Here is a 26,956-nt window from a genome sequence, read left to right on the forward strand (position 1 = left end):
ACCTTTCTGGATCCATGTCAGGAGATTCTGTAATTTTTTCTGGGGGGGGGGAGGGTTGGTGCAGTTAGAATCATTCTGGTTTTGGTTCATTTCCAGCCTGTGTGATTGAGGAGCCTTGTGACACAGTAGTTAAACTGCACTACTGCAGTCAGGACTCCGCTCGCAACCTGAGTTCAATCCTGATAGGCTCAGATAGCCAGCTCAGGGTTGACTCAGTCTTCCATCCTTCCAAAGTCGGCAAATTGAGAGTCCAGCTCGCTGGAGGGCAAAGTGCTTCGATACCACAAACCCTTTCAGTTGAAAATCCAGACAGCTGTGTGAGAGGATTTTTGTAATTCATTAAAAAGAAAAACAATTCAAAATGGCAAAGGGGTAAAAGTTCCAGAGTTACAATATTTTTTTTTCAAAATACAGGAGCAAATGTGAAGATAGATCTGCAAGCATTCAGGAAGATAACACACCAGAAAATAATAAAAGCAAATCTCTACCCTATCTAAAAGTTACACTGTAGCAAAGAGATAGTGTAGTTCTGGGGCATGAACAGAGTGAATCCTTGCGGCGCAGCTTCATAGGATGGCAAATGGACCCAGTGTCTCCTCATGAGGGAGGCTGAGTCCCTTTGAGGCAGCAGGAGAGCAAAGCATTGGTCTCAATCAGAGACTGCTAGGCTAACTACAGTAGTTTTCTTAATCCTTTTTATATAAGAAAATGGGCCATTATTTCCCATCTGTTCCCTCACATGTTCTGTCCTGACCTGCTGCCATTCCCACCTAGGCACACATTACAAGGAACTCCAGTGATAAGAGGAGGCAGATGTCCTCAGATCCTTGTCTGAGTGCCAGTGGTCATGAATGTGGAGGGATTCTGAACATTCCTGTCCAAAAAAGAAGAAAATATTTCTTAATTCTGCCTCCCCCCCCCATTGCAATACCTGATTGGTATCTGCCCTCTTCACTCTTGCTATGAACATTATATGCCAAGTTTTCAGTAGAAACAGTAGGGGGAAAGAAGGCCACCTGAAGCTCCTGACAAAGAGCTACTCAGGAATAGGAATCCGTGTGAATTTCGTTCAATTTCAGTTTTGATTTCAAATTCCTGGTAATCGCTTTTTTGGTATATCCAGGAGGGAAAGATCTTTTAAGAAATTCAGACGCGAGAGAAACCAAAAGCTGACCTATTAATATGCACATATCCAGGGTTTTCAGTGCTTAACTCTTCAGACATCTTTAGTTTTGAATCCCGGTGCGTCCAACTCTGAACTTGGAAGTAACCAATTAGAAACAACATAGTTACCCGGACTCATCCGGACTAGATCAGATGGAAAGCTCTTTAATCTCTCTAGATTGAGAGCAAAGACCAAAGTCCAGCTGAAATGCATGAGGGACTTCCTCTTTGCAGACGATGCAGCCATTGTTGCCCACTCTGCTGAAGACCTCCAACAACTCATGAACCGTTTCAGCAAGGCCTGCCAAGACTTTGGACTAACAATCAGCCTGAAGAAAACACAAGTCATGGGCCAGGGTGTGGACTCACCTCCCTCTATTACCATCTCCACACAAGAATTGGAGGTTGTTCATGACTTTGTGTACCTTGGCTCAACCATCTCTGACACCCTCTCTCTAGATGTCGAGCTGGATAAACGCATTGGGAAAGCAGCCACCATGTTCTCTAGACTCACAAAGAGAGTATGGCTCAATAAGAAACTGACAACACATACCAAGATCCAGGTCTATAGAGCCTATGTCCTGAGCACACTCCTGTACTGCAGCGAGTCCTGGACCCTTTGTGCCCGGCAGGAGAGGAAGCTGAACACCTTCCATATGCGTTGCCTACGACGGATTTTTGGTATCACCTGGCAGGACAGAGTTCCAAATAGAGTAGTCCTAGAACGAGCTGGAATTTTCAGCATGCATACATTACTGAAACAGCGACGTCTACGCTGGCTTGGGCACGTTGTGAGAATGGCTGATGGTCGGATTCCAAAGGATCTCCTATATGGAGAATTAGTGCAGGGAAATCGCCCCAGAGGGAGACCACAGCTGCGATACAAGGATATCTGCAAGCGAGATCTGAAGGCCTTAGGAATAGACCTCAACAGATGGGAAACTCTGACATCTGATCGTTCAGCCTGGAGGCAGGCGGTGCATCACGGCCTCGCCCAATTTGAAGAGACCCTTGTCCAGCAGGCTGAGGCAAAGAGGAAGTCACAAAGGAAGCAAAACCAGGGAGCTGGACAGGGGACAGATTGGATTTGTCTCCAGTGTGGAAGGGATTGTCACTCTCGAATTGGCCTCCTCAGCCACACTAGACGCTGTTCCAAGTCCTCCATACAGAGCACGATACCATAGTCTTTCGAGACTGAAGGATGCCTACTACTACTAGTTACCCGTAATTACATTTTTGGACAATGAAGAATGCAAATAGTAATCAGAAGGTGACTTTTTAGGGTGTACCTTTAGAAAGGTACATTTTACTGCCTTTTAAGGAGTATTTTGACGGGAATATGTCAGGGTTTTTGACATTCTGTTGTCAGTCCTAAGTGGCAAAAGAAATATTTATTTGATTCCTCTTGTGCAATTTTTAAGATAAAGATTTCCAAGGTGCAACATCAGAACTGGCTTCAAATGGGAGCAAAAAAAATACTTCCCTTTATTTTCTCTGGGCAAGTGGTAAGGAATCTGCAAAAGAGAATGGAATGAGATCAGGAAACTGATAGTCACAAGGTAAGCTGCCGGGCAGCATGTTGTTGTTTTTTTAAATGGAACATTCCAACTTCTGGCTCAGTCATAGGACTGTTGACTTATGGATGCCATGGATCCGTTGTGGAATTGTGAATGCATACGGGAATGTTGATGAGAACATTTCTCTTTCAGTGCCCAAGTTGGAGGCCTCAGTGGGCCCAGAGGAGGCTGTGCTTCATGTGTCAGATGTACCTGAAGGACTACATTTCCACCTACTGCTGTATCTGAATCAGACAAGTAAATTTGAAAGCATGGGCGAAGGGACAACCATGTTGACAGTAAGTGAAGGGCCCTGCCTGATCTCTGCTAGGTTAGAGATCGCCATAGTTACTTCTTCTGGGCTGAAATTCTCAGAATTGTCCAGCTGGTACCACCAGTGGACCTGGTACCTGGATGATCCAGGAAACTGCACTCAAAGAAAAAAAATATATATGCAGTAGGAAAACACCTCCACACACCCATATCCACTGGGGTTGGTTCCAGGGTCCGCTGTGGATACTGAAAACCATGGATAATAGTAAATTATCTCTCACAAATGCTTTTATTTCCAAACAATGGAGTACTATGAATAACTTCATTTGGACCAACGGGTCCCTCAATTTCTTTACATTTAACGTAACTGTCCTTTAACTCAGGCAGCAAAAAAGAGTTCACCATCAGGGCTTCACTCTAAACTAGGGGTCCCCAACCTTTTTCACCCCGCGGACCGGCTGGGGAAGGCGGGGCACCCCCTGTGCTCATCTGTATGTGTGAATGAGTGCTCTCTCTCTTGCGTGAATGAGTGTGAGCGTACTCGTGCACATGCGCAAAACAGTGGCATGGCATTTGTGCGGGTGCGCTCATACTTGTGTGCATGCGCAAATGGCAGCACAGCACTCGCACAGGGATGCTGGAGCGCGTGCACAGGCACAGACAGGCTGTGTGGGGGTGAGTGCGTGCAGGAGTTGGGGCAGGAGGTCTGTCTTCACAGCCTGGTCCGGCTCAGGTCACGGACCGGCACCAGGCCACGGACCGGGTGTTGGGGACCTCTGCTCTAAACCATTCATGATCCGTGGACTTTCTCGTGGGCCTCCTCAGACTGGGGCACATGGTCCCGCCACAGAGGTGCCAAGCCCACTCTTTATCCATGGGCGTCTTACTAATTGAAAGCAATATCTGTCACTGCCTCCATATCTTTCCTTTCTATTTGCCAGGAGATGATGGGACTAGTGGCCATGATCTTAGGGTTTTTTTTTTATGTTGAGCTTCAGACCATTTTTTGCGCTCTCCTCCTTCAAGAGGTTCTTTAATTCCTCCTCACTTTCTGCCATCAGAGTGGTATCATCTGCATATCGGAGGTTGTTGATATTTCTTCTAGCAATCTTAATTCTGGCTTCAGATTCCTCCAGTCCAGCCTTCCGCATGATGTATTCTGCATATAAGTTAAATAAGCCGGGGGACAATATACAGCCTTGTTGTACTCCTTTCCCAATTTTGAACCAATCAGTTTTTCCATATCCAGTTCTAACTGTTGCTTCCTATCCCACATAATAGATTTCTCAGGAGATATATAAGGTGGTTGTTGTGGGTTTTTCGGGCTTCTTGGCCGTGTTCTGAAGGTGGTTCTTCCTAACGTTTCGCCAGTCTCTGTGGCTGGCATCTTCAGAGGACAGCAAACTGAGCACAGTTTGCTGTCCTCTGAAGATGCCGGCCACAGAGACTGGCGAAACGTTAGGAAGAACCACCTTCAGAACACGGCCAAGAAGCCCGAAAAACCCACAACAACCATTAGATCCCGGCCGTGAAAGCCTTCGCGAATACATATATAAGGTGGTTGGGCAGTCCCTTAATTCTTACCTCACCACAAATAACAACACAGAAGCTTCTACATTGTGTTCCTGAGAATTTCATGTTTCAAGCACAAGAAAGAGTTAAGTCTCTAGGTCTCATTGTTAACAGCAATGCTATGAAGATATACAGTCTGTAAATGCAGAAGTTCGTTTCTAGTTCCCAGGTCCATCTGTTTGCAAAACTTATAATCAAAATTCAACCAGCAAATTGAGAAATGTCTTTATCTGCTTCTGTACTCCCAAATCACCTTTGGGTTACCCCATATTCTTTATCTCCAGTTCCAAGGTAAAAGACAATTTTCTTCAGTCAGAATTTTTTTTTGTACAATGAACATAAGAGTGATTTCCCTACTCAAGGTCAGATCACACCTTACAATGAATACATATTTCGTCCTTTTACAGTGTGGGATCAAAGTGATGGTGTCTCCCTTTGTTTCCCTCCCTTGTTTTCCTACTGCTGTTTCTCTTTCCTTATCATGGAAAATTTATAGATGTTGAAACAGAAAAACTGCCTGCTGCCTTTGTTTGGTAAGGTTGCATCTGATTGATCTGCAGCATGCAGGAAAGACCCTGGTCTTAAACAGGTATATCTTCTTTGAAAAGAAACAAACAAACACAAGGAATAGCTTTTTCTCTTACTTGATCTGGCTTCTTGAAACTCAGAAAGGAGCACCTAAACTCTGTTTGTTGTTGTTGCTTAGTCATTTAGTCGTGTCCCGACTCTTCGTGACCCCATGGACCAGAGCACACCAGGCCCTCCTGTCTTCCACTGCCTCCTGGAGTTGGCTCAAAGTCATGTTGGTTGCTTTGATGACACTCTCCAGCCATCTCATCCTCGGTCGTCCCCTTCTCCTCTTGCCATCACACTTTTCCAACATCAGGGTCTTTTCCAGGGAGTCTTCTCTTCTCGTGAACTCTGTTTAGCTGAATCCTATTAATACCTAAGAGGTACTGGGGCAGGAGAGAATTGAACCCCAGGGGAGTTTCTGTGACTCACTCTTCTTGATGCCCTTTCTTATATTTTCAGGGGCCTGAGAATGTGAGCATACCTATTTCCTGGGTGCTTCCCTGTCTATGCCTGCAGGTAAGGATTTACATTCCCACTACTCTTTGTATTGCTGAACCCCATTATTACATCTGAATACATTTGTTCCCTCCTGCTGCAACTATTACATTATCACTTTAAAAGAAAACACACACAAAGCAGCCCCGATTTGAATTTCTGGGCTCACTGGTTGGCTTCCTTAAATGGGTGTGTCCTGTGCCATCAATTCAGAATCGACCTATAGGGACCCTAATAGGGCTTTCAAAATAACTGTGATATTTAAAGAATAGTTTTAATCGTTACCCTCCCCTAGTGAGTTTTCGTGGCCAAGCAGGGATTCAAACCCTGTTCTCCAGAGTCCTAGTTTGTCACTCTGTCCACTATACCACACTGAAAATTGTGAGGATATATGTGCAGAAGAGTAGAGTGCTTTTTTAAAAAACCATTCACTAAATGTACTTTTGATCCATTAAAGTAGCTCTACTGAGCACTTTTGGTGACACTGTGTATGTGTTATTATGCCTAATGCCCACAAGCTTTTTGTTTTGCTTCCTTAATGTTCAATTGCTTCTTATTGAATTGTAATGATTTCTTTAAAACAGTAAGCACTCTTTTTTTGCATGAAATTAAAATACATAGAGACAGACAGATGGATTCATAGATAAGCTAATAAATAAGAGTATCTACAGAATTCAAGCTGGTGCTCATTTCAATTTGGGCACATATCAAATTGCGAGGCCTCCACAAAACCTTTCACCCCAGCATGGAAATTCATGCTTATGTATGTGGACATTTTTCAGCTGCATGCATTTTCTCCCATTGACATTTGAAGTGTACAGAACTTTTCCATATGCATTATCAAAATACTACACATATTTGAAACATACTTCGTTGCTGCTGCCGCCCAATTCCATTGTGACCTTGCCTGCTGGACTTTTGTCTTTTGGTCCATGTTATGTTTCCGGAGATACAATGTGCATAAATTCTGGCCAAATGTAAACTGAATCACCCCCCCCCCCCCGATGATAAGTAAATAAAGGTAGGGTTGGAACCAAAATTTTGCTACTGCACCCACCACAAGCTTACAGCACCTAACTGGTTGCACGAACTACTTGGCTTATCTTTAAGAGAACCCAGTTTTAGACACTGACATCTGATCTTCTGCAAAGCAATGGACCGGATTGTTGTTACTCCTTCTCCTCTGCAGTAATTTGTATTCATTTCCATTGGGGCTATGGATCCCAGGCTTCCTCATTCTGGGAGTTCCACCTGCCAGACAGACTCTAAAATTGTGGTCCCCTAGGAGAAGGCCGAGCTGGAGGGCCTCATAGCCCAGGTTGGCCAAGCCTAGGCTTGTAGGAAAAGGAAGCTACTCCCAGTGTTTTTTGGGAGTTCCCAGTAAGCGCCAGGAGCAGCTTCCTTTTTCAACAGAAAACTGGACGTAAGCTTGGCCTGTCCTGGGCCGTGAGGTCTTCCAGCCTGCCCTTCTCCCAAGGCGAGCATAATTTAAGTGTCTGTCTCGCAGGCGAAACTCCCAGAATAGAAAATTCTGAAATTTGTAATTCAAATAAAAATGAATGCCTCAAGGTAGTACCTGTTCCCCAGCATCAAGCCTTGAGGGCATGATCTCATGGCTCCTTCTTATTGTCTTGGGTGTTGTTTCGATAGGTTTGGCCCGAAGTGGAAGACCAAGAAGACCCTCCCCGAACCCACCTGTGCCCTTTTGCAAGCAGTAAGCAAATTGTATTGATTAATTCGGCTTTCTAGCTCTCAAGGCAAGTATGCAGAGGTTAAAAATAGACATCCAATACATTTCCTAATTGGATATTAGTTTGTTTTTGAAAGCCAGAATAATAGCATTTATTCTGAGTTTGTTGATCTAAGAGCTGTTGTTATGGTACTTGTAATATGGAAGGGAGGGTTGAGGCATGCGTGTCTGAACAGCTGAACTTCGACCATTCCTTTTAAAAGGTAATCCGTTCCTATTTGTTGTAGGATTCAAAAAGTAATGCATTACATTCAGTTTTCTGGGGGGAAAACCCAACTCCTCGCAGTTCTCATTATTCACTACCTTTTTCATTTGCCTATCAAGGGGAGACTGACTTAGGAATGGTAAGGAAAGGGCACAAAACTTGACAATTCTTATCAGAGTGCCTCCAGAAAGGAACTAGAAAATGTTACTCATTGCATCAGTGAGAACGCTTTCTTCTCACTCGTTGTATTATTTTGGAAATAAAACTTGCTTTTTGCACTGCTGTTCCCTTCCTCACTCCTACCTCCACCCCCAGAGACACTGCAGGAAGCAAAGTTGCTGGTCATTCATTACTTCCAGCTCTACTGAAGGAATATTTCTTGCCTGGAAGTCTCTTTATCCTGAAAGGTTGATTGGCAGCATGCTTTGTTCCAAATATGGATTTGCCTTTTCAGATGCTGAAGCTTTGTCCAGAGCCTGGGCCCAGAGCCACCTCGACCTGGAAGCTTTTGAAGGGAACCTCAGTTGCTCCATCTCTGCTCCGTGTGACCTCTCAGGGGTGATAGTTCCCTGCTGGAGGGGGGAACGGAGTGCTTGCCATCCACTGCACCCCCAGCTACATATGACTCTCATTCTACATGTGAGTAGAGGGGAAAAAAGCAGGCATGGTAAGAGGGAAGAAAATAAGATACTCTATGGGTGAAGTAGAGAGTCCCCAGTCTACAAGTTGGAGACTGGAAGAAGGCTAAAGTTTCAGGTCACGTTGGGATCATTATTTGAAAAATAATAAGGGCTAACCTGAATTTTAATTTCAAGACTTTATAGGAACGAATTAAAACAGGGGTTCCAAAACTTTTTGGTATCATTCCCTGTACTTTTGAGGGTTTTTTTAAATAAAAATCCATCACATTTCCCCCCTCATCATGTAATCTCATCCCAACCCCTAAATTAAAAAAACACACATATCAATTTATAATTTAAAATTAAAAATAAGCAGAAAAGTTAATTAAAAAAACAAGCACAAGTTGCTTTCCTTGAGAAATCCTGCATTCTGCTTATGGTATCTAATATAGATATTTGTTCAAGCTGATAAATATATACTACAGTATTTTTATTATGAAAACTTCACTGTCTCATGCCCCCTCCCTTATAATTTCTTCAGGCTCCTGATTTGGAAAAACCACTGAACTGAACCAAATAAATATTTATTCCTTGTTTCAGGTGGTGCCTCGTTCACTTTTGGGGTTTGTTTGTTATGTTTGAATGTATGTTTAAAAATCAGGGCCCACATGTTATATTTACACAAATAACGGTGGGTTCCAACCCATTCTGGGGATGGCATTGTGACTTATCAAGTTTTTTTTCTGAACTGCATAGGTACCACAAGAATTTCCAGGACTGAGACCACATCCCAACCTCTGTGTGCAGGTAAGAACTTCATAACTGCAACAGGTTAACTGGCGTTTGTTTATTTCTTTTCTGCATCATTGTGTGGATTTTTTAAAAACTCTGCATGAAGATGGATACATATTTTCATGCCTGTGTCTCCTGGTACTTGCATTTTTGCATGCAGGTTTGACTAATATGCTTATATTGCAAAGCTTTTCCATCACATAATGCATGTCCATTCTATGCATGAATATATGCAGGTTTTGTCTACACTTTCCCCTTGGACCCCATTTTTGCATAGTTTTCTTTAATTGGGGAACTTCATTGCAAAATTTAGATAAGTGCAAACCTATGTAACTGCATTTCAGTTGTGCTGTGGCTTGATGAATAAGAAAAAAGAACTACAGTACAGGGGTCTCAAATTAGGCAGCGGGTTCACAGCCACACCTCTCCTCCAAGGCAGCCTTTTATTTATTTATTTATTTATTTATTTATTTATTTATTTATTTATTTATTTATTTATTTATTTATTTATTTATTGATTTGATTTGATTTGATTTGATTTGATTTGATTTGATTTGATTTGATTTGATTTGATTTGATTTATACCCCGCCTATCTGGACCGATGGACCACTCTAGGAGACTACAGACCTCATTAGTGTTGCTTGGGGTGTGTATTTGCCAGTGTTTTGTAGCATTGCCATACACTGATCACCACAACGTTAAAACCACTGACAGATGAAGTGAATACATCAATATCATTGATTATATAATTACAACGGCATCTGTCAAGGGGTCGGATATATGAAGCATCAAGTCAAAAGTCAGCTATTGAATGTCATATGTTGGAAGCAGGACGTGTGGGCAAGCAAAAGTATCTGAGTGACTTTGACAAGGGCCAAGTAGTGATGGCTGGACGCCTAGGTCAGAGCATTTCCAAAATGGCAAATCTTGTGGAGGGCCCGGTAGGCATTGGGTAGTTCCTATCAAAATTGGTGCAAGGAAGGACAAGCGGTGAAGTGGCATCAGGGCTGCAGGTGCTCAAAGCTCATTGATGCACACGGGGAGCGAAGGCTAGCCCCATCTTGTCCAGTCAAGAGCTACTGTAGCTCAGATTGCTGAAGAGCTTAATGTTGGCCATGATAGAAAGGTGTCAGAACACACAGTCCATCACAGTTTGCTGCATATGGGGGGGGGTTGTGTAGCCACAGACCGTGCCCTGCTTCCACCTGGGGCTAGCCAGGTGCCACTTTGGGGGTCACAAGGAGAGCAAAAAGGCACCAACTTCTGCTGCAAGTATAGGATCCCTTGATAGACTACTACTAGTACCCACCTCCCCAGGACTGGCCCTGCCATTAGAACGACATGGGTGTCTGTCCCAGGCAGAAGATGCTAAGAACTGGTAGCAATGGGATTTATTCCTTGGTAACCTTTCCCACCTGTTTCTTTCCTTTATGTACACCACACCATCCTGAATCCCATTGACTAGCCTGCTGCATCTGATGTGGTGGAGAAGACTATCCCATGGCTAGGGGGTGAAGGAAGATGCAACTCCTTGTCAGGATGCAGGGAAGGGGCACCATTGTGTCTTTTGCCTCCAGCAGTGAAATGTTTGGGGTCAGCCCTCTCTCCACAGTCTGTTAACCCATCTTTTCTTTTTTTCTGTGTGTGTGCAGGTCATTAGCAATGGAACCATCTACCTCCAGAGATGTTTGCAAGAAGGTGAGGGCCATAGGGCTAACCTCTGAGGGCCAACCGGAGTAAATCTTTATTTACTCATTTAATGTATGCGCCTCCATCCTTTGATCCAGACTGACAGGTTGAAACACAACAGGCTTGATCAAAACTTTGGAGAGAGACTCCATTCCGTAGTGCCAATTCCCAGCACTGGCCCAAGGGTCTCTCTTGAAAATCTCTTGAAACTCCAGTTCCCTTCGGCAGCGTGGAGGGAGGGGGAAATGACAGTCCAGTTAGCTCCACTGAGAGAATAATTCTTGTTCCCCCTGAGGGTTTCAGCTCTTCCTCTGGGCACTCCTTGGCTCAAAAGTTTCCAGATGACTCTTCCTCGGCATCTCTCCAGACACCTTCTGCCGGTTCCTTGTCGGATTCCACGTGGGCCATTGGGCCTGGTCTTTTGAGAGGTTCTGCAACACCTCTCAAAAGGTGTTTAGTTTGTGCCCCTGGGGTTTCTAGTGCCCATTCCTCAGGCGGATCTGTTTGGCCAACCCACCACTACCCTGAGCACTCTTTTTATTGAAAAGCGTAGCAGATTTTTCTCTCTCAAAAGCATACAGCAACTAAACCACAGGAAAGAAAAGGTGTGAAAATTCTGAACTGTCCCATAGGATCCATGCCCACCTGCTATTTATATATAAATATTTAAAGTCATTGAAACAACTGCTAATTGTGCAGACAGCTCCTTCCCTGATTTGCTCCGAACAAGGCCAAATGGGGACGTCAGCCAGGCCAGCCTTAGCTTGACATGATGGCGGAAAGGATTTACTATTTTATTTATTTATTTATTTCATTTCTATCCCGCCTATCTGGCCAGATTCGACCACTATAGGCGGCTTACAATCAGCAGTAGTAAATATTAAAAACATTACAAATACACGAAAATAAAGATCATAGGAGTATAGAAGAAAAAGTCGTCAGGAATTAACTGTTGGAGTTAGCTGTTGGGAAGGCCTGCTTATACATAAATGTTTTTAGTTGTTTTTTAAAAGTGCCCAGCGAGGGGGCCGCACGAATCTCAGGAGGTAAGTTGTTCCATAGGCGAGGAGCCACCGCCGAGAAGGCCCGATTTCTGGTCTTTTCCTTCCGGGCCTCTCTCGGCGTCAGGCTCCTCAGCCTTACCTCCTGGCTTGCGCGAGTGACACGGGTAGATCTTGGTGGGAGGAGGCGTTCCGCCAGATATTGAGGTCCTAAACCGTTTAGGGCTTTATAAGTAAGCATCAGTACTTTGAAGTCGATGCGGAATCGGATGGGCAGCCAATGCAATGCGGCCAGAGTGGGGGAGATATGTTGGTATCTTCTCACTCCACTGAGTAGTCTGGCCGCAGCATTCTGCACCACCTGAAGTTTCCGCAGCAGCCTCAAAGGTAGCCCCACGTAGAGTGCATTACAGTGGTCTAATCTTGAGATTACAAGCGCATGTACCAAAGTAGTGAGGGCCCCCACGTCAAGGTAGGGTCGCAGCTGGGCTATCCGCCTGAGATGGAAAAATGCGGTACGGACCACAGACGCCACCTGGTTTTCCATAGTGAGCGCCGGGTCCAGATGGATACCCAAGCTGCGAACCCCATCGCTGACAGGCAGGGTCACGCCCCCAAAAATGAGGGAATTACCCAAATCCCCAGCTGTGGGAGCGCCCACCCTCAGTACCTCCGTCTTGTCCGGGTTCAGCCTCAGCCCGTTCTCCTGCATCCATTCCCGTACAGTCTCCAGGCAACGCTGAAGGGACAGAACGGCATCTCCTGCAGTTGGAAAAAAGGAGATGTAGAGCTGTGTGTCATCAGCATATTGATGGCACCGAGCTCCACACCCCCTGATGATCCTCCCCAGCGGCCTCATGTAGATGTTAAACAGCATTGGGGAGATGATCGACCCCTGTGGAACCCCACAATTGAGGCTCCACGGGGCCGAGACATTCTCCCCAAGCTGGACTCTCTGGGGTCGGTCCTCCAAGAAGGAACGGAGCCAGGCAAATGCCCGGCCACCTATTCCTAACTCGGTGAGCCTCCCCAGGAGGATACCGTGGTCAATGGTATCGAAGGCCGCTGAGATGTCGAGGAGGACCAGCAGAGACATTTTGCCCCTGTCGGCCTCCCTCAACAGGTCATCGCACAGGGCGACCAATGCCGTTTCTGTTCCATGGCGCGGCCTGAATCCCGACTGGAATGGATCCAGGGCATCTGTTTCATCCAGGAACGCCTGAAGCTGATCGGCCACCACCCTCTCAACTACCTTGCTTAAGAAAGAAACATTGGCGACAGGCCTATAATTGCCAATTTCGTCCGCCGCCAAGCTCGGTTTCTTTCTTATGGGCCTAATGAGTGTGTCCTTGAGGGCAGAGGGAAATCTGCCCTCAAGGAAAGACCCATTAATTATTACAGTGGCCCATTCCGTTGTTGAGGACCTGGCTGCCTTGATTAGCCAGGCCGGGCAAGGGTCTAAAGAGGAGGTGGTGGCACGACAGCGGTCAAGCGTCCTGGCCACAGTGTCGGGCGAAACGGGCTGAAAAGAGTCAAAAGTCACCGGACAAGACGGAGCGCTGGACATCTCAGCTCGACTCACTGTGTTCAAAAAAGGGGAGAGGTCCCGGCGGATGGCCTCCACTTTAGATTTAAAAAATGCTGCAAATTGGCCCGGTGTAAAACTAGGGGGAGGCCTATCTCCCGGGCCAACTCCGGATAGGTCACGTACTATACGGAATAGTTCCGCCTGCTGATTGGACGCCTCGCTTATCCGGTTAGCGAGGTATGTTCGATTGGCAGCCTTTACCTTGGCCTGGTAAAGGTTAGTAGCGACCTTAACAGCTATACGATTAAAAACCGTCGGGTCCTTTCTCCATTTGCGCTCTAGCCGTCTCCTGACCCGCTTCGACGTCCGGAGGTCCTGGGTAAACCAGGGCGCCGGGTGATCTCTGCGGCGGAGAGGGCATTTAGGTGCGATCATGTCTACGGCACTAGTCGCGGCAGTGGACCAAGCCTCGACCAGAGCCTCGACAGGAGCGCCAGCCAGGTCAGCCGTAATCCCTCTCATGGCATCCTGGAATCCAGTCGGATCCAGTAGCCTTCGAGGGCGGACCATAACAATAGGTCCGGGCTCCCTGCGAGGGGGGAGAGCCATCTTGGTGGTACATCTTATTAGGTGGTGATCCGACCATGACAAGGGTACCGACTCAAGGTCAGTCACCATCGGACCACTCTCGCTCCCATTGGTAGAAAAGACCAGGTCTAATGTATGGCCGCCCACGTGTGTAGGGCCGTTGACATGCTGGGACATGTTCAAGAAGGCCATGGTCTCCAAGAACTCAAGAGCTGGACCGGAAGACTCTGCCCCCGCACGCACGTTGAAGTCCCCCAGTACAATAGCCTCGGGGAGCCCAACAGTGCCGCGGAGACAAAGTCCACCAGCTCCGGTAGGGAGGTGGCTGGGTCGCGGGGAGCACGGTAACCCAGCAAGATCCCAATACCGTCCCTAGCCCCAATCCACACGTGGAGAGCCTCAAAACCCGGTCTTACCACCGAGGAGCGCCTAATTACCTCTAAGGTGGACTTATAAACAATGGCAACTCCCCCCCCCCGTCCCTCCAGTCTACCCTGGTGTTGAACAGCATAACCGGGCGGACAGATGAGAGCTAGGGGGGGACCCCCCTCTCCGCCAATCCATGTTTCGGTTATACAGGCCAGGTCTGCATCTTCCTCCAGAATAAGGTCATAAATCAGTTGGGTTTTATTAGATACAGACCTGGCGTTCAACAACACCAGGCGTAGAGTAGAGGGCTGGCTGGTCTGGCTACCTCGATACTGGGGGTTGATCTCCGTCTCAGAACAAGGAACAGCCTTTAGACATCTGTTCGTAGTTCTTCTGACACGTGTAGGGATGGAGTCAACGCCATATCGCCCTCTACCCGTTATCACAGAAATGTTTTGTGGCCCCTCGCTGGGAAGGCAGGCCCCCCATTCCATGACGAAGAAGAGAAAAGAAAGAGAGAGAAGAAAAAAAATAAATAAAAAGAAAAGAAAAAAGGAACTAATAACTTAATACAAATATTCTAAAGAAAAAAAAAACCACAAATGATTGTGGCAACCTCTCTGTGATAGGGCATGGACGGCTTGCTCTCTCTGCTCCAATAGAGGTGCTGCTATTTGACACGTTCATAGAATCAGAAACTCTAACCTGAAACTCCAGGCCTTTAATATAGGGAGGAAAATGGAGCCCTTCAGAGACTCCCTCGTGCATGCCGGGTGTCCTCCAGATTCAAGATCTAAGTAATACAGAAGGATTACCCCAACAGATTCTCTCCATTTATCTTGGACTACAGTTCCCATTACTCAGAATGGCCAGTAGTACGTTGGTGGCTGGGGATGAAGTGATATCTAGCTTGATGACTTGAAGTTCTAATTAGGCAGCTGACAGGCTCAAGTTAACCCCACAGCCAACCTTTTTTTTAAACGGTTTTCTTTTCTCCCAGAGAGCGCTGGGCCCCATTTGCTGCTTCGGAAGACTCCCGGTTCCCGAGGAAACGCTTCTGCTCACGTCTTGGAGGAGGGCAAGTGGGTCCTCATCAGTCAGGCCGCCAGCACAGTAAGATGTTTTCTTCCTTTCCCTTTTCCATCTTGTTCTGATAGGCCAGACCAAGGCCGGCCCAATACATTGTGCGGCCTGAGGCAGACCAACAAATTGCACCCCTTCCCTCACAAAAGCCAAGGCCTGCGGCACCCAAACCCACAGGCGTTATTTTGCCACCTGAGGCAGGATATCTCACAGGCACCCCTCTTCTTTCCTGGTACTGAACATTTAATGAGAATAAATCCAATCCCCAACATTTGCTGCCCTCGCATGACATCCGGAATGGCAGAGCTGGCCCTAATTTGTGCGCTAAATGTACCCTGACCAGCTGAGACCTCTGCAACGTTTGGTGAATTTCCCCTTCCTTCTTCACAGAGAAATGGGTTCCTGGAAGAAGCCCTGGAGCATGACTTACAGTCAGGCGAGTGCATGCTGGTGAGTGCAAGGACGAGGTTTTGGAAAGTGAATACAGGCAGTGTGTGGGACAGTGTGTGATTTTATGGAAGTTCTCCCCGCCCATCATGTTGAGGGTTCAGACTTCTCTTTAAGTTTTTGGGGTGATGATTCCCTTTATTCTTGACCATTGAAAAGCAAGCTTTCCCGGAGTGACTGTCTGGCTGAGTGGGTTTTTTTTACGTGGTCTGTTGTACTTTACTGCTTTGAATCTGTTTTGGTGTTGCTTGTGTTTACTGGTTTTTAATGTGCCATTCGTTTGATCTGATTTAATATTTCTATACTAACTGTTTTAAGTACTGTATTAAATGTTGTCTTTTAATGAAAAAAGCTGCCTTGGTTCCTTTTTAAGGAGAAAGGTGTGTGTGTGTTGTATATTTTAAACAAATAAATAAAAACATCTAGTACTTGTGCTTCTGTAACACTATGATCCTGTGATCTCAGACAGACGATATCAAAAGCCAGCTGTTCTTTATCATTTTTTTTTTTACAGTTGTGGGAAGCAGTGGATAATGAAACTGGCATGCTCTGGGCGTGTTCACTGGAGAAATGTGAGTGTCTGAATGGAGGGACTTGGGGCGACAGCAATGCCTCCTAGAGAGGTGACTTTGAACCCCACCAAAGCTATCAGGAAAAGCAGAGGCTGCATTGGGAAAGATAGAACTCTAGGCTTGGTTCTAAAAGCACTCACCCAGATTCCGCAGTCTGGAGCGTATGCGCCAAAGAACCACATGATTAACTTTGGAGGCAGAGCTCCCTGGTTCCGGCAGAACCAGCATGCAATGTGATTGAAGCCTCTTCTTATTGTCCGAGGACCTGGGCTTCCCCAATTTTCTGCCCTGGGACACTTTGGAAACATCAGAAATGACCCAAATTTGCCCTCCCCGCCAACAATTTTTTTTTTTTTAAAAGGAAGGAAAGAAATGAAACAAGAAGTGGCTGGAGGTTTGCTTCCAGTTTTGAAAAACAGCTATTTTGGAGGATTAAAGGCCACTGCTGCAGTCTGTTTAAAAGAATCACAGCTGCAATTCACCATTCGTGTTGGGAAAGACAGATCAACAACCACATTTTAAAAAAGTGGACTAAAGTAACTTCTGGGACCCCTCCAAGTTTAGGGGCCCTGAAGCTTAAGCTTCATTCATTTCTTAATAGATCCACCATGGGTCTCTAGTTGGAGACACTTTGGCTATTTTGTGCATCCCTAGCATCTCCAAAATTAACCTTCAGAATTTGGCACCCCCCCAAAAAAAATTAAGGAAAGCATTTTTCTTGGTTTAAATGCTTATAGCACTTTGCTGCTAAAATTGGTGGTTCCTAAAAGAAAGAGATGGATTTTCTTTCTTAACAAAAGATTGAATTCCTAGCTCAAGATTATCTTGTTTGGCACTGGGAATCACCAGTCAGGCCACTTGTGCGGTGAGGGAGGTGGGCACATCGGGGCCAGGCGTAATAATAAGATTGGAGCCAATGTAATCCACTGATTCCACCCTCCTGCTTGTGTGCAGATCACCGAACACGCTGGGCACCAGCCTGGATGATAACCCTGTTTGGGCTCTGCATTATCCTACTCGTGTTGCTTCTCAAGAAAGAAGCACTGAAAGGTACAAGACACTTTTCCTGCTCCCCCCACCCCCGTCCTCCCTTCCCCCTTACTGTTGTCACTTGTTCTCTTGCTTCTTTCTTTATTTTCTCAATGGTCGTTCCTTCTGCTTTGCCTCCTAGCCTTTCATAACCCTATAAACTCCCCGTCTTCCATTTCTGGGAGCATTCTCCTAGTGCACTGCAGTCTTATGTTATGGGGAGACCCACCTCTTCGGGCGGTTGGGTCTGCTCTCTCCCCAGAAGCATAAGAAGCCGCCTTCTACTGAAGCCCGAGTGTGGTTTTGTGCAGCCAGGATTGCCAACATGGGCTGGCAGTGGCCCTCCAAGGTTCTGAGCAGGACTCTTTCATAACCTTGCCTGGATTTGCCAGGGACTGAACTTGCAACCTTCTGTGTACAAAGCGTATTCATCACCCCCAAGCTACAGACGCCCCTGGTCGGCCACCTGCAGGCATCGTCCAAAATTTCCATTCCGAGTGAAGTCTGAATCATTTGTGGTTTGGGGTTACCTAAGACCAACAACCACAGACATTTCCCTATTGTGTAGCCATGTCTTTTTGTCTAGGTGACACCTTAGTGCCTAAAAGCACCCCAAAAAGCAGTCAGTGTTGCCTTTTGTATCTTTATAATGCTACTTATGGATTGGGACACATGCACCAGAAGGAGGTGGTATCGTCATCTGAGGCACGCCTTTACCCCTTTGCCTAACTCTGCCATTGTGAGGATCATATGGGCTGAGAACAGATATGTTGGCCTTAACTCCTTGGAGGAAGAGTGGAATGAAAAGCAACTAGTGACGAATAGGCTGCATTTTCTTTCTTTCTTTCTTTCTTTCTTTCTTTCTTTCTTTCTTTCTTTCTTTCTTTCTTTCTTTCTTAAAGATAGTCATGGATTTTAGCACTTCAGGCTGGACGTGAGTGGGATGCTATTTTGAAATGCTTTCCTCATGAGACAGGGGGAAAACCTAAGTCTTTGCCAGAAAAATAACAACCACAGTAACAAACCTAGCACAGTGGAAAAAATTATTCTCACCCCACTAGTTTCCCATTGTAGTCATTTTCCACCGGCAAATCTGCCGTACGGTAGTTTCGTACGGCAGATTGTTCAAAAGTGGTACCTGTCTATAGTTCATAGTCCTATATTCCAGTCTTCCATCTGCAAACTCTACCTGCTGATATTGTTAGGTGACACCCACTTTGTCCAGTTTATTGCACAGACTAAGCTCCTTTTGTGGATTTTCCTACCCCTGAGTTGTTTTTTGCCCCATTGTCCTGATTTTTGTGTCTGTCTGTGGTACGATTACAAGCCTTTCTAACATTCTTTCTCTCTGCAGACTGGCTCAGGATCCTGAAAGAGGATTACACCTCTGGAGGTAACGACAACCAGGACTCTTGCGGCACTGTTGTTGTTGTTGTTGTTGTTGTTGCTGCTGCATAGGTTTCAAGGACTAGACTGGAGTCTACTTCATCAGAAGTTTATGACATAAACAGAGCGACTCAAATTATGACTGGGCTGGGGCATCTCCCTTATGAGGAAAGGCTACAGCGTTTGGGGCTCTTTAGTCTAGAGAAAAGGCCCCTGAGAGAGGGACATAATTGAGACATACAACATTATGCAGAGGATGGATAAAATGGATAGAGGGAGGCTCTTTTGCCTCTCATGCAATACCAGAACCAGGGGACATCCACTCCAATTGAGTATTGGGAGAGTGAGAACAGACAAAAGAAAATATTTATTTTCCCAGTGTGCTGTTAGTCTGTGGAACCCCTTGCCACAGGATGTGGTGGTGGCATCTGGCCTAGATGCCTTTAAAAGGGGATTGAACAGATTTCTGGAGGAAAAATCCATCACGGGTTACAAGCCATGATGGCCATATATAACCTTCAGGCTTAGAAGGGAGTTACCTCAAAATGCCAGATGCAGGGGAGGGGTATCAGAGTGTTCCAAGAGGCATCTGGAGGGACCACTGTGAGATACTGGGAGTTGGACTAGATGGGCCCTTGGCCTGATCCAGCAGGGGTCTTCTTATGTTATTACGTGTACTGAGAAAAGAGATGAAACTCAGTGGCAGTGAAATGTGAGAATGTACCGTACCTTCTCCAATAAATTAGTTGCAACAAATGTTTGTAAAAGAAGTAAAATAAAGCTTCACAACTCCAGTAACAATAGCTAATTGCAATAGCCGCCTAGAGTGGTCTTAACCGACCAGATAGGCGGGATATAAATAAAATAAATGAATAAATAAAATAAATAATTTACAATATAATCCTAATTATCTAAATTAACACATGTAGTGGAAGAAGTAACTATTGTCTGTATTTAATTCTAAATGGCCAGACTCAAACTTCCATTTAGTTCTGATTCAGCTGTTTTGTGTTAGAGGCTGAAATGGCAGAAGAATAACATATTTCAAGTCAAAAGTAAAATGGGGCTGAAATGGGCAGTAGGCAACTGCTAGAGATCAGGGGAGTGCATACTTCCCTTTTAGATCTTATTACAGAGTTTTGAGTTTCTAGTTAAGATTTATTTTTGCGCTACGCAGTAGAAGTACAGAAACTCACAGAGAATAGCTTCAAGCTTCCCAGACAGCACATTCCTTTCTCATTAAGTGGCACTTACAGTCTCAACAACTCAGTCTGAGACATTTGTAGGAGAAAGAATAAAAATGTTTCATTACTTACCGTTGTGAACAGATCAACCGCAAACAAAGAACAAGCAAACTGACTGATTCCAATAGACTAAAGATGTCTTAGAAGAGAGACACGGCTCTCTTTGAATTCAGAGGTGGGAAGGAATTATTGGTTAGTGCTGGATAAACTGACAATCATCTCAGCCCAGAAAGCTCCCTTCCAGCCACATAACCCACAGACAGCACACATGTAAAAACTCCCAACAGATTTCAGATGGCTGTGCCCATCCTCACAGCACCCACCGCCACAAAATGTCTTCTTTTTTACACGACATCCCATTCTCCACCTCTATAGGATAATGTTGTTGGCCTTCCCTGGCCTGATTTAGGCCCAGGGAGAACCCCCTCCACCCCCCCAAAAAAACCCCAGATGTCACTTTCACTTATGACAAGTACTAATACTGAAAACAACTTTCCTGGCTAAAAGCAGGCCAGGAGAAAATACGGTAAAACTACAGTGCTTCATGTCCACTAAAGAGCTTTCTACTTTTTTTAAAGAAAAAGAAAAAAAAATAAGTTTTAGCAGGGACCGGTGTACTTACAGGAGGGGTGCAGTGGCAGTCATAGGTGGCCTCGTGGGTCATAGTGTGCCTGCCTTGTCCTTCAGACAAGAGAATGTTACCTTTCCTAGTGTCGGATTTCGCTCATTTGTTCTTACGCTAGAGTGGGAACCTTCACATGTTTTTGGACTCCAACTCCCATTAGCCTCAGACCTCATGGCAGTGGACAGAGACTGTGGTGATCCGGTGGTGGACTCAGATCTCAGAACATTGCATTTTAAAAGGAGCTTGTTACCATTGCTCCGATCTTACAAGTAGGGTTGCCACCAAGCCAGAAGAATACAGGTTCTTTGGTTTCCTCTTGTGGCCAATTGTGATATCGCATCCTGGAAGTATTTATAACAATACAAAAGGGGAAGCCAAAAATGATTTCCCTTATTACTTAGGATAAAGCTGGAAAGTTTAGCAGTGACAAATAACTGAGGGACTGGGGAGAAAGCAGACATTTAAAAAAAATCTGGCAAGAGGTGGTTGCCGTTTTGTGTAGGTTCAAGAGTTCCAAAGCAGGCCGGGTAGGTGGGGCTTTTCAGCCATGGAAGGCAGCGCATCTAGGAGAAGGAAAACTCCAATCTCAAACCTCCACTGCCTTGTGGCTATATCCCCTCGTGGAAAAGGCTTCAGGAGTTAACCTCGAGGCAAAATGCGGAGCTGGAGTCCCGAAGACAGCTTGTGTTGTCCTGCCAAATCCTGCAACGCTGCTAGAACCAGTTGTATTGGCTCTTGCCTTTCCATTGGACCATTTCAGCAACGTGTAGAGGGGAGATCTGGTGCTTGGGTAACAGCCTATCCTCCCTATTACTTTACCCAGGCTTCATGTTCTGGAGAGGACACTCCTCGATTCAGAGCATGTTACCATAGTCTCTCGAGACTGAAGGATGCCTATGTAAAAAGCATTTGTGAAAGTCAAGTTTCCCTTGTGTATCTGTTTCTCTCTCTCTCTCTCTCTCTCTCTGTGCAGGAGTGTTTCAGGGCCAGCACGTCCTCCTCCTCTACTCCCCAGACCACCGAGGCTTTGAGCGTCTGGTGGGCACCCTGGCAGGGGCCCTGAGCCAACTGCAGCTCTCCGTCTCCCTGGAACTGTGGAGCCGTGGGGAAATGCGATCCCTGGGGCCCATGCAATGGCTCCACGCCCAGAAACGTCGGGTGCTGCAGGAAGGCGGCGTGGTAGTGCTGCTTTTCTCCCCGGGAGCTCTAGCTGGGTGTGCCCAGTGGCTGGGCTGGGAACAGGATGCCACCCTGCTCTCGCCGGACAAACCTGACAGCACTTTCCTGGCTTCCCTCAACTGTGTCCTGCCGGACTTTCTGGTTGGGAAGGCAAGGGACAAATATATAGTTGCCTGCTTCAAGGAGCTCCTGCCGGTGGACAAGATCCCTCCGCTCTTCCATTCGGTGCCGGTCTATGCTCTGCCGTCGCAGCTTTTCAGCTTCTTGCAAACTTTGGCCGGCCTCAAGGGCAGGGCCCACCCGCAGAGGGGCAACCTAAAGCGGCATGCCGTGTGGATCAGCAAGAGCCTGGAGCGTGCCGTGCGGGAGTGTCAGCAAAAGCAGGCCAGCTGGCAGCACGAGGTGCCATTGCTGACTCCCCAGCCTGCTGACGAGGAGACCAAAGGGGCTGATTATCCTTTTGCAGCCTCCTCACAGAGAAATGTTTGGGAGCTGCCAGGGATGGGGACTTGAGTTGCGGGACTACCGGTCACGTTGGCCTTAAGTTTCACTGGTGATTCGACTTGTTTTTTATTTTTTCAATGACTCATGCTCAACTCGTGACTCCAAACTCACCTACACCCTCCCTTTTTTCGGGAGGGGAACCCTTGTTTTTAATAGAGACTCAGACTTGGGACTCAGGACTTTGTCCCAATGACTTGGACTTGGGACTTGGTACCAAAGACTTGCCAATGTTCCCTGGGAGTAGCCCTTGTTTTTTTGCCCTACGGTTCACAAAAGTGACGCTGGGCACATAGATGGGAAGACTTCCTGCTTGCATTTTAAAAGAAAACCAGCCCTGGCTAGTATGTTTGGGCAGGAGAGCTGTAATAGCAAAGCCTAGCAGGACCACATGCAAAAACTTCCTTCAGTGTAACTTTACAAGTGGTGGTTCTCTGTGTGTATGACTTCCAGGGAATCAGGTGTAATATGGGAGCTTGTTGAGAGCTCTGGAAGAATCCTGCCATCTTAGGACTGAATGGCAACCATCCGGCATTTATTGGACATAGAAGAATGGAGCACATCCAGAAGTGTACTCGTGCAGAGAATGGATAACATGAGCACAGGGTGCGGACAGATGACAAAGGGTGCCATTTCCATTTATGCCTTAGCAAAGGAGCTGCCAGTGGCTGACGGCTGGCCGCCATGGGAACAAAGACGTCGGACCGCTGGTAGAGCTGAGAAAAGTTCTATTTTTGGACAACGACTCCCAAAATCCACCAGCCAGAGTGATTATTGCCTTGATGGAGCAAAATTCTAACAAGTACTTACCTCTGAGTATAAGACTATAAGACTGTCAGAACTGGTGTTGAGGCTCTGTTTATTACTTATTGAGAAGGTCAAAAAGTATTTAAAATGGAAGGGACTTTGCAGAGAAGCAGCTGCTGGAAAAGGCCTAGCTTCTCCTGAACTCATCAATGTTTTTTTTTTTAATTCTGGACTAAAGAATTGAATGCCAATAGATTATATAGATTATGGCAGAATTTTCCAGCTCTTTGTTATGCCAGTGTTATAAACCCATTTCAGGGAACCATGTTTCATTGTGATTTACAGTATTCTGTAGGGCAGTGGTCCCCAACCTTGGGCCTCCAGATGTTCTTGGACTTCAGCTCCCAGAAATCTTGGCCAGCAGAGATGGTGGTGAAGGCTTCTGGGAGTTGTAGTTCAAAAACATCTGGAGTCCCAAGGTTGGGGGCCACTGCTGTAGGGCACCCTCTTAGTCCCAAAAAGTCATCCTCCCCAAAGCAAATTCGTAAATGATGAGAATCGTAGTCCAAAGACAGAGCCAGGAGAAGACACCTCGCTTCCTGAAGGAAAAAAAGACAGCATTCCACATGCAGATGTCAACTAGACTAGGACCTGAATTTTACAACTCTTGTGGTAGGATATAATATTTGTCACTGCACCCCAGGACAGGTACATGCAGTGGTTTCAAATCTTGGTTAACCCGGGTGTCCTTGGACTGCAACTTCCAGAAACCCCGGTCATTACAGCTGTTGGTGAAGGCTTCTGGGAATTGCAGTCCAAGAACACCTGGGTTACCCAAGGCTGGGAACCACCGGTGTAGCTCATTTACTTTGAAAACTCCCATGTCAGTCACTAAAAGTCAGATGCAACTTGACAGCACATCACACACAAGGACAGCTGGCTAGTTTCTGGGATATGGGCAGGTTGTACGGCACACATACCTATGGCCTGTGGCACTCTTGTCATTGCAACGTCCCTCCACCCCTGCCTTGGCCACCTCTTCTTCCCCTGGCTTTTATGTCCTGTTTTCTCATTGTTTACATACGGAAAGTAGTTAAAATACACACAGGCCAAATGGCCAAGTGAGTTATTAAATCCACCCCAGCCCCTGACAGTTTCCAAGCTTGGCTGTAATCCTATGGCTAGCTCCTCTGGAGTAAGCTCTGTTGAACCCACCAATGCATGGTTGTGACTACGGAGGTTCAGTTCATAAAACATCTGCATGTGTAAGAAAAGGCAACAGAAAATCTTCAGCTGATTGAAACGAAACCTTTATTTTTAATTAGAAATGCAAACTATGTTATACAATCTAAAATGCTGCCATGAAACAGAGATGAAAAAAAAGTAGCTTTTTTTTGGACTGTAACTTAGAGAATACACCAGCCAGCATGGCCTTAAGCACTCTGGGTGTCATAATCCTCCAAAAGTAACGTTTTACGTCTCTTGTCATAAGGCAGAAGCTTCATCAAGAAACACTGTGTCTGTGTGGGTCTTTGTTTTCCATTTCTGGTGCCTTTGCTTAAAAACAACTTTCCTCCTTTTCAAACTTTTGCTTGGCTAATCTGCCACAAAACAGCAGTAAACCCTGAACGCCTTATTATTACCTTGTGCAAGTTGCAGAGCCAGGCTAGCCAGTTCCCTAGGCCGGTTTTTTTCAGGTAAAGTGGGGGGGGGGGAGGTTTGGCTCAAGGAAGAGCTACTGTCTTGGGTAGGACAAGACTTGCCATTAACCACAGTGCAGGAGATGCCTCAAGACGGCAGATGCAGAGACGTGGGACGAAGGTGTTGGATGAAGAAGCTGGTGCAGAGCGACCTGTTTGGCACGTTCAGATGTGTTGGAGGTCACTGTCCCATTGTCAAATATTCAACTGAATAAATACAGTATTCAATTTTCTCATCAGTCAGTTTTTTTTCATGGAATGGGAGGCGGTGTCATTTTATATTTTTCACCTTAGACAGCAAGCTATCTTGAACTGGGCCTGTATGGAGCCTTGTGGCACACTGGTTAAACTGCAGTACTGCAGTCAAGCCTCTGCTCGTGATCTGAGTTCAATTCCAATGGGCCCAGATAGCCAGCTCAAGGTTGACTCAGCCTTCTGTCTTTCTGAGGTCAGTAAAATGAGTATCCAGTTCACGTGGGGGGGGGGGGATTTTTACCCTGCATAATTAAACTGTGAACTGCCTAGAAAGGGCTTTAATTACTATGAAGCAGTATATAAGTAGCAGACTTTGTTATCTTGTGAAACACAAGTTACATTGGGAGACAAGAACTCTGGCAGCACCCTATTACCATTGAAATCATCTAGAAGTCATTTCAATGGTAATGAGGTACTGCCAGAGTTCTTGTCTCCCAATGTAATTTGTGTTACTCATCTAGAAGTATTCTCCCCCCCCCAACATTTAGAAAGGACAGATTACTTGTTTTTTTCTTTCATGAGAGACTTGCTATAACAAAAATCTTTTTTAAAACTCTGTAATTCTTAGAGCTTGAATTAAAGATGCCATGGGCATTGATTTCCACAGCCTCAGCTTAGCCACTGCTGTGTATATTTGGTTGATCCTAATAAAGGTATTGCTTGATGGCTTTTCAGATTTTCCTTCCAGTCTAGCACAAGGTGACTTATGTTTAATTTTCTCTTTAATCAAGTTTCTAGTGGCTGTCCCTATCTGTCTGCTGCAACAAAAGCAAAAACAACAAAATCTTGTGGCCCTTTGAAAGGCATATTATAGCATAAGCATTAGTGGGCTAGGGGTCAGTTTGGGGTAAATTCAGAAAAACATGATATAATAGAGTTTTTAAGACGGTCCAGGACTTTGAGAGTGGAGAGGGTTTTCTCTATTTCGTTTCTGTATTCATAGATTTTTCCAAGTTGGAGTCAAAGTTTTTAGAATTTTGACTCAAATCGAAACTTGAAAAAGTTTCCTTTACGTATTGGACTACAGTTCCCAGAATCCCCAGTGACTTGGGGATTCTTGCGGTTGTAGTAAAGAAAACAAGCTCTGTCTCAACCTGGAAAGGTTCTAAAAATATCCAATATGGCCTCCCGTGAAAATGAAACAATAGCCACTGGGGGAAAAAACCCAAGGTGGAACCCATGTTATCCCGCAGACATCATTGATCGCAAGCATCCCCTGATTCTTCATTTTGCTGCCTAGGGCTGAGCAGAGTTGGAATCTGTGGAGTCTCATGTTCCCCGTTCTTGTTTTCAGAAATTGCTCTTGAAATTTTGAATTTCTAGTAAAATTCCCTTTCATCAATTGCTACAAGTTCCCCAGAATCTAACCTTTTTTTCATTAGCTGGCACTTAAAACCTCAATAGCTCACTCCGAGACGTTTATAAGAGAAAAAAAATAAAAGGTATTTCATCACTTACAGTTCTGAACCAATCAACAGCAAACAAATAACTGCCATCAACAGAGTAAAAGAGAGGAAAAAAGACATTAAGCAGAGAGACAGGTCTCTGAAATCAAAGGCTGGCAGGAACCATGGGTTAATGCTGGTCAAACCATCACCCCGGCTCATAAAAGTCCTTCCCAGTCAAACACACCTATGGACAGCAGGCCGGATTGCAAACACAATTTCCAGGTTTGGCACATGAACTTTTTATCTGCCAGCCCATATCATATCCTCCACATATTTTAAAATAATATTTCATTGATCTGGTTCTAATGTCCTAGAAAACTCCCACTTTGTGTGTTAAAAGTGTTTATGAGAAGAGCTGCAGGACCTCAGGTGAAAATTAAATCTGGCGCGAACCCAGCGGCCCTGTGCAAATGCCTCTCGCGGGATGCCCGGTGTGTAGACATACAGTCATTGGGAAGAAGGGGCGAGGCGATGCATCTGCAAAAGCTTTTGCCTCTGTGACAGAAGAGGCCGATTCCGTATCTCCTCTCAAGCGAGGCGAGGGAACGAGAGCTTGCCGGCGTC

General features: G+C 45.7%; 1 protein-coding gene across 5 annotated transcripts in view; it reads left to right on the forward strand.

The window, feature by feature from the left end:
• IL17RC (interleukin 17 receptor C) overlaps positions 1–25,516 on the forward strand; it is a 43,940-nt gene extending 18,424 nt beyond the window's left edge. For all 5 annotated transcript variants that reach the window (XM_078388784.1, XM_078388787.1, XM_072989264.2 and 2 more), the window contains 12 exons: positions 2,874–3,019; positions 5,598–5,654; positions 7,284–7,347; positions 8,043–8,227; positions 8,965–9,015; positions 10,654–10,699; positions 15,177–15,289; positions 15,650–15,709; positions 16,221–16,278; positions 17,233–17,328; positions 18,662–18,700; positions 21,536–25,516. In XM_078388784.1, coding sequence (XP_078244910.1) covers positions 2,874–3,019; positions 5,598–5,654; positions 7,284–7,347; positions 8,043–8,227; positions 8,965–9,015; positions 10,654–10,699; positions 15,177–15,289; positions 15,650–15,709; positions 16,221–16,278; positions 17,233–17,328; positions 18,662–18,700; positions 21,536–22,254 — 1,634 coding nt within the window. In that variant the 3' untranslated portion in view covers positions 22,255–25,516. The remainder of the gene's footprint in view (positions 1–2,873; positions 3,020–5,597; positions 5,655–7,283; positions 7,348–8,042; positions 8,228–8,964; positions 9,016–10,653; positions 10,700–15,176; positions 15,290–15,649; positions 15,710–16,220; positions 16,279–17,232; positions 17,329–18,661; positions 18,701–21,535) is intronic.
• The last annotated feature ends 1,440 nt before the right edge of the window (positions 25,517–26,956 follow it).

The sequence above is a fragment of the Pogona vitticeps genome, chromosome 2, assembly GCF_051106095.1.
Source record: "Pogona vitticeps strain Pit_001003342236 chromosome 2, PviZW2.1, whole genome shotgun sequence".
In the NCBI taxonomy this organism is placed as follows: domain Eukaryota; kingdom Metazoa; phylum Chordata; class Lepidosauria; order Squamata; family Agamidae; genus Pogona; species Pogona vitticeps.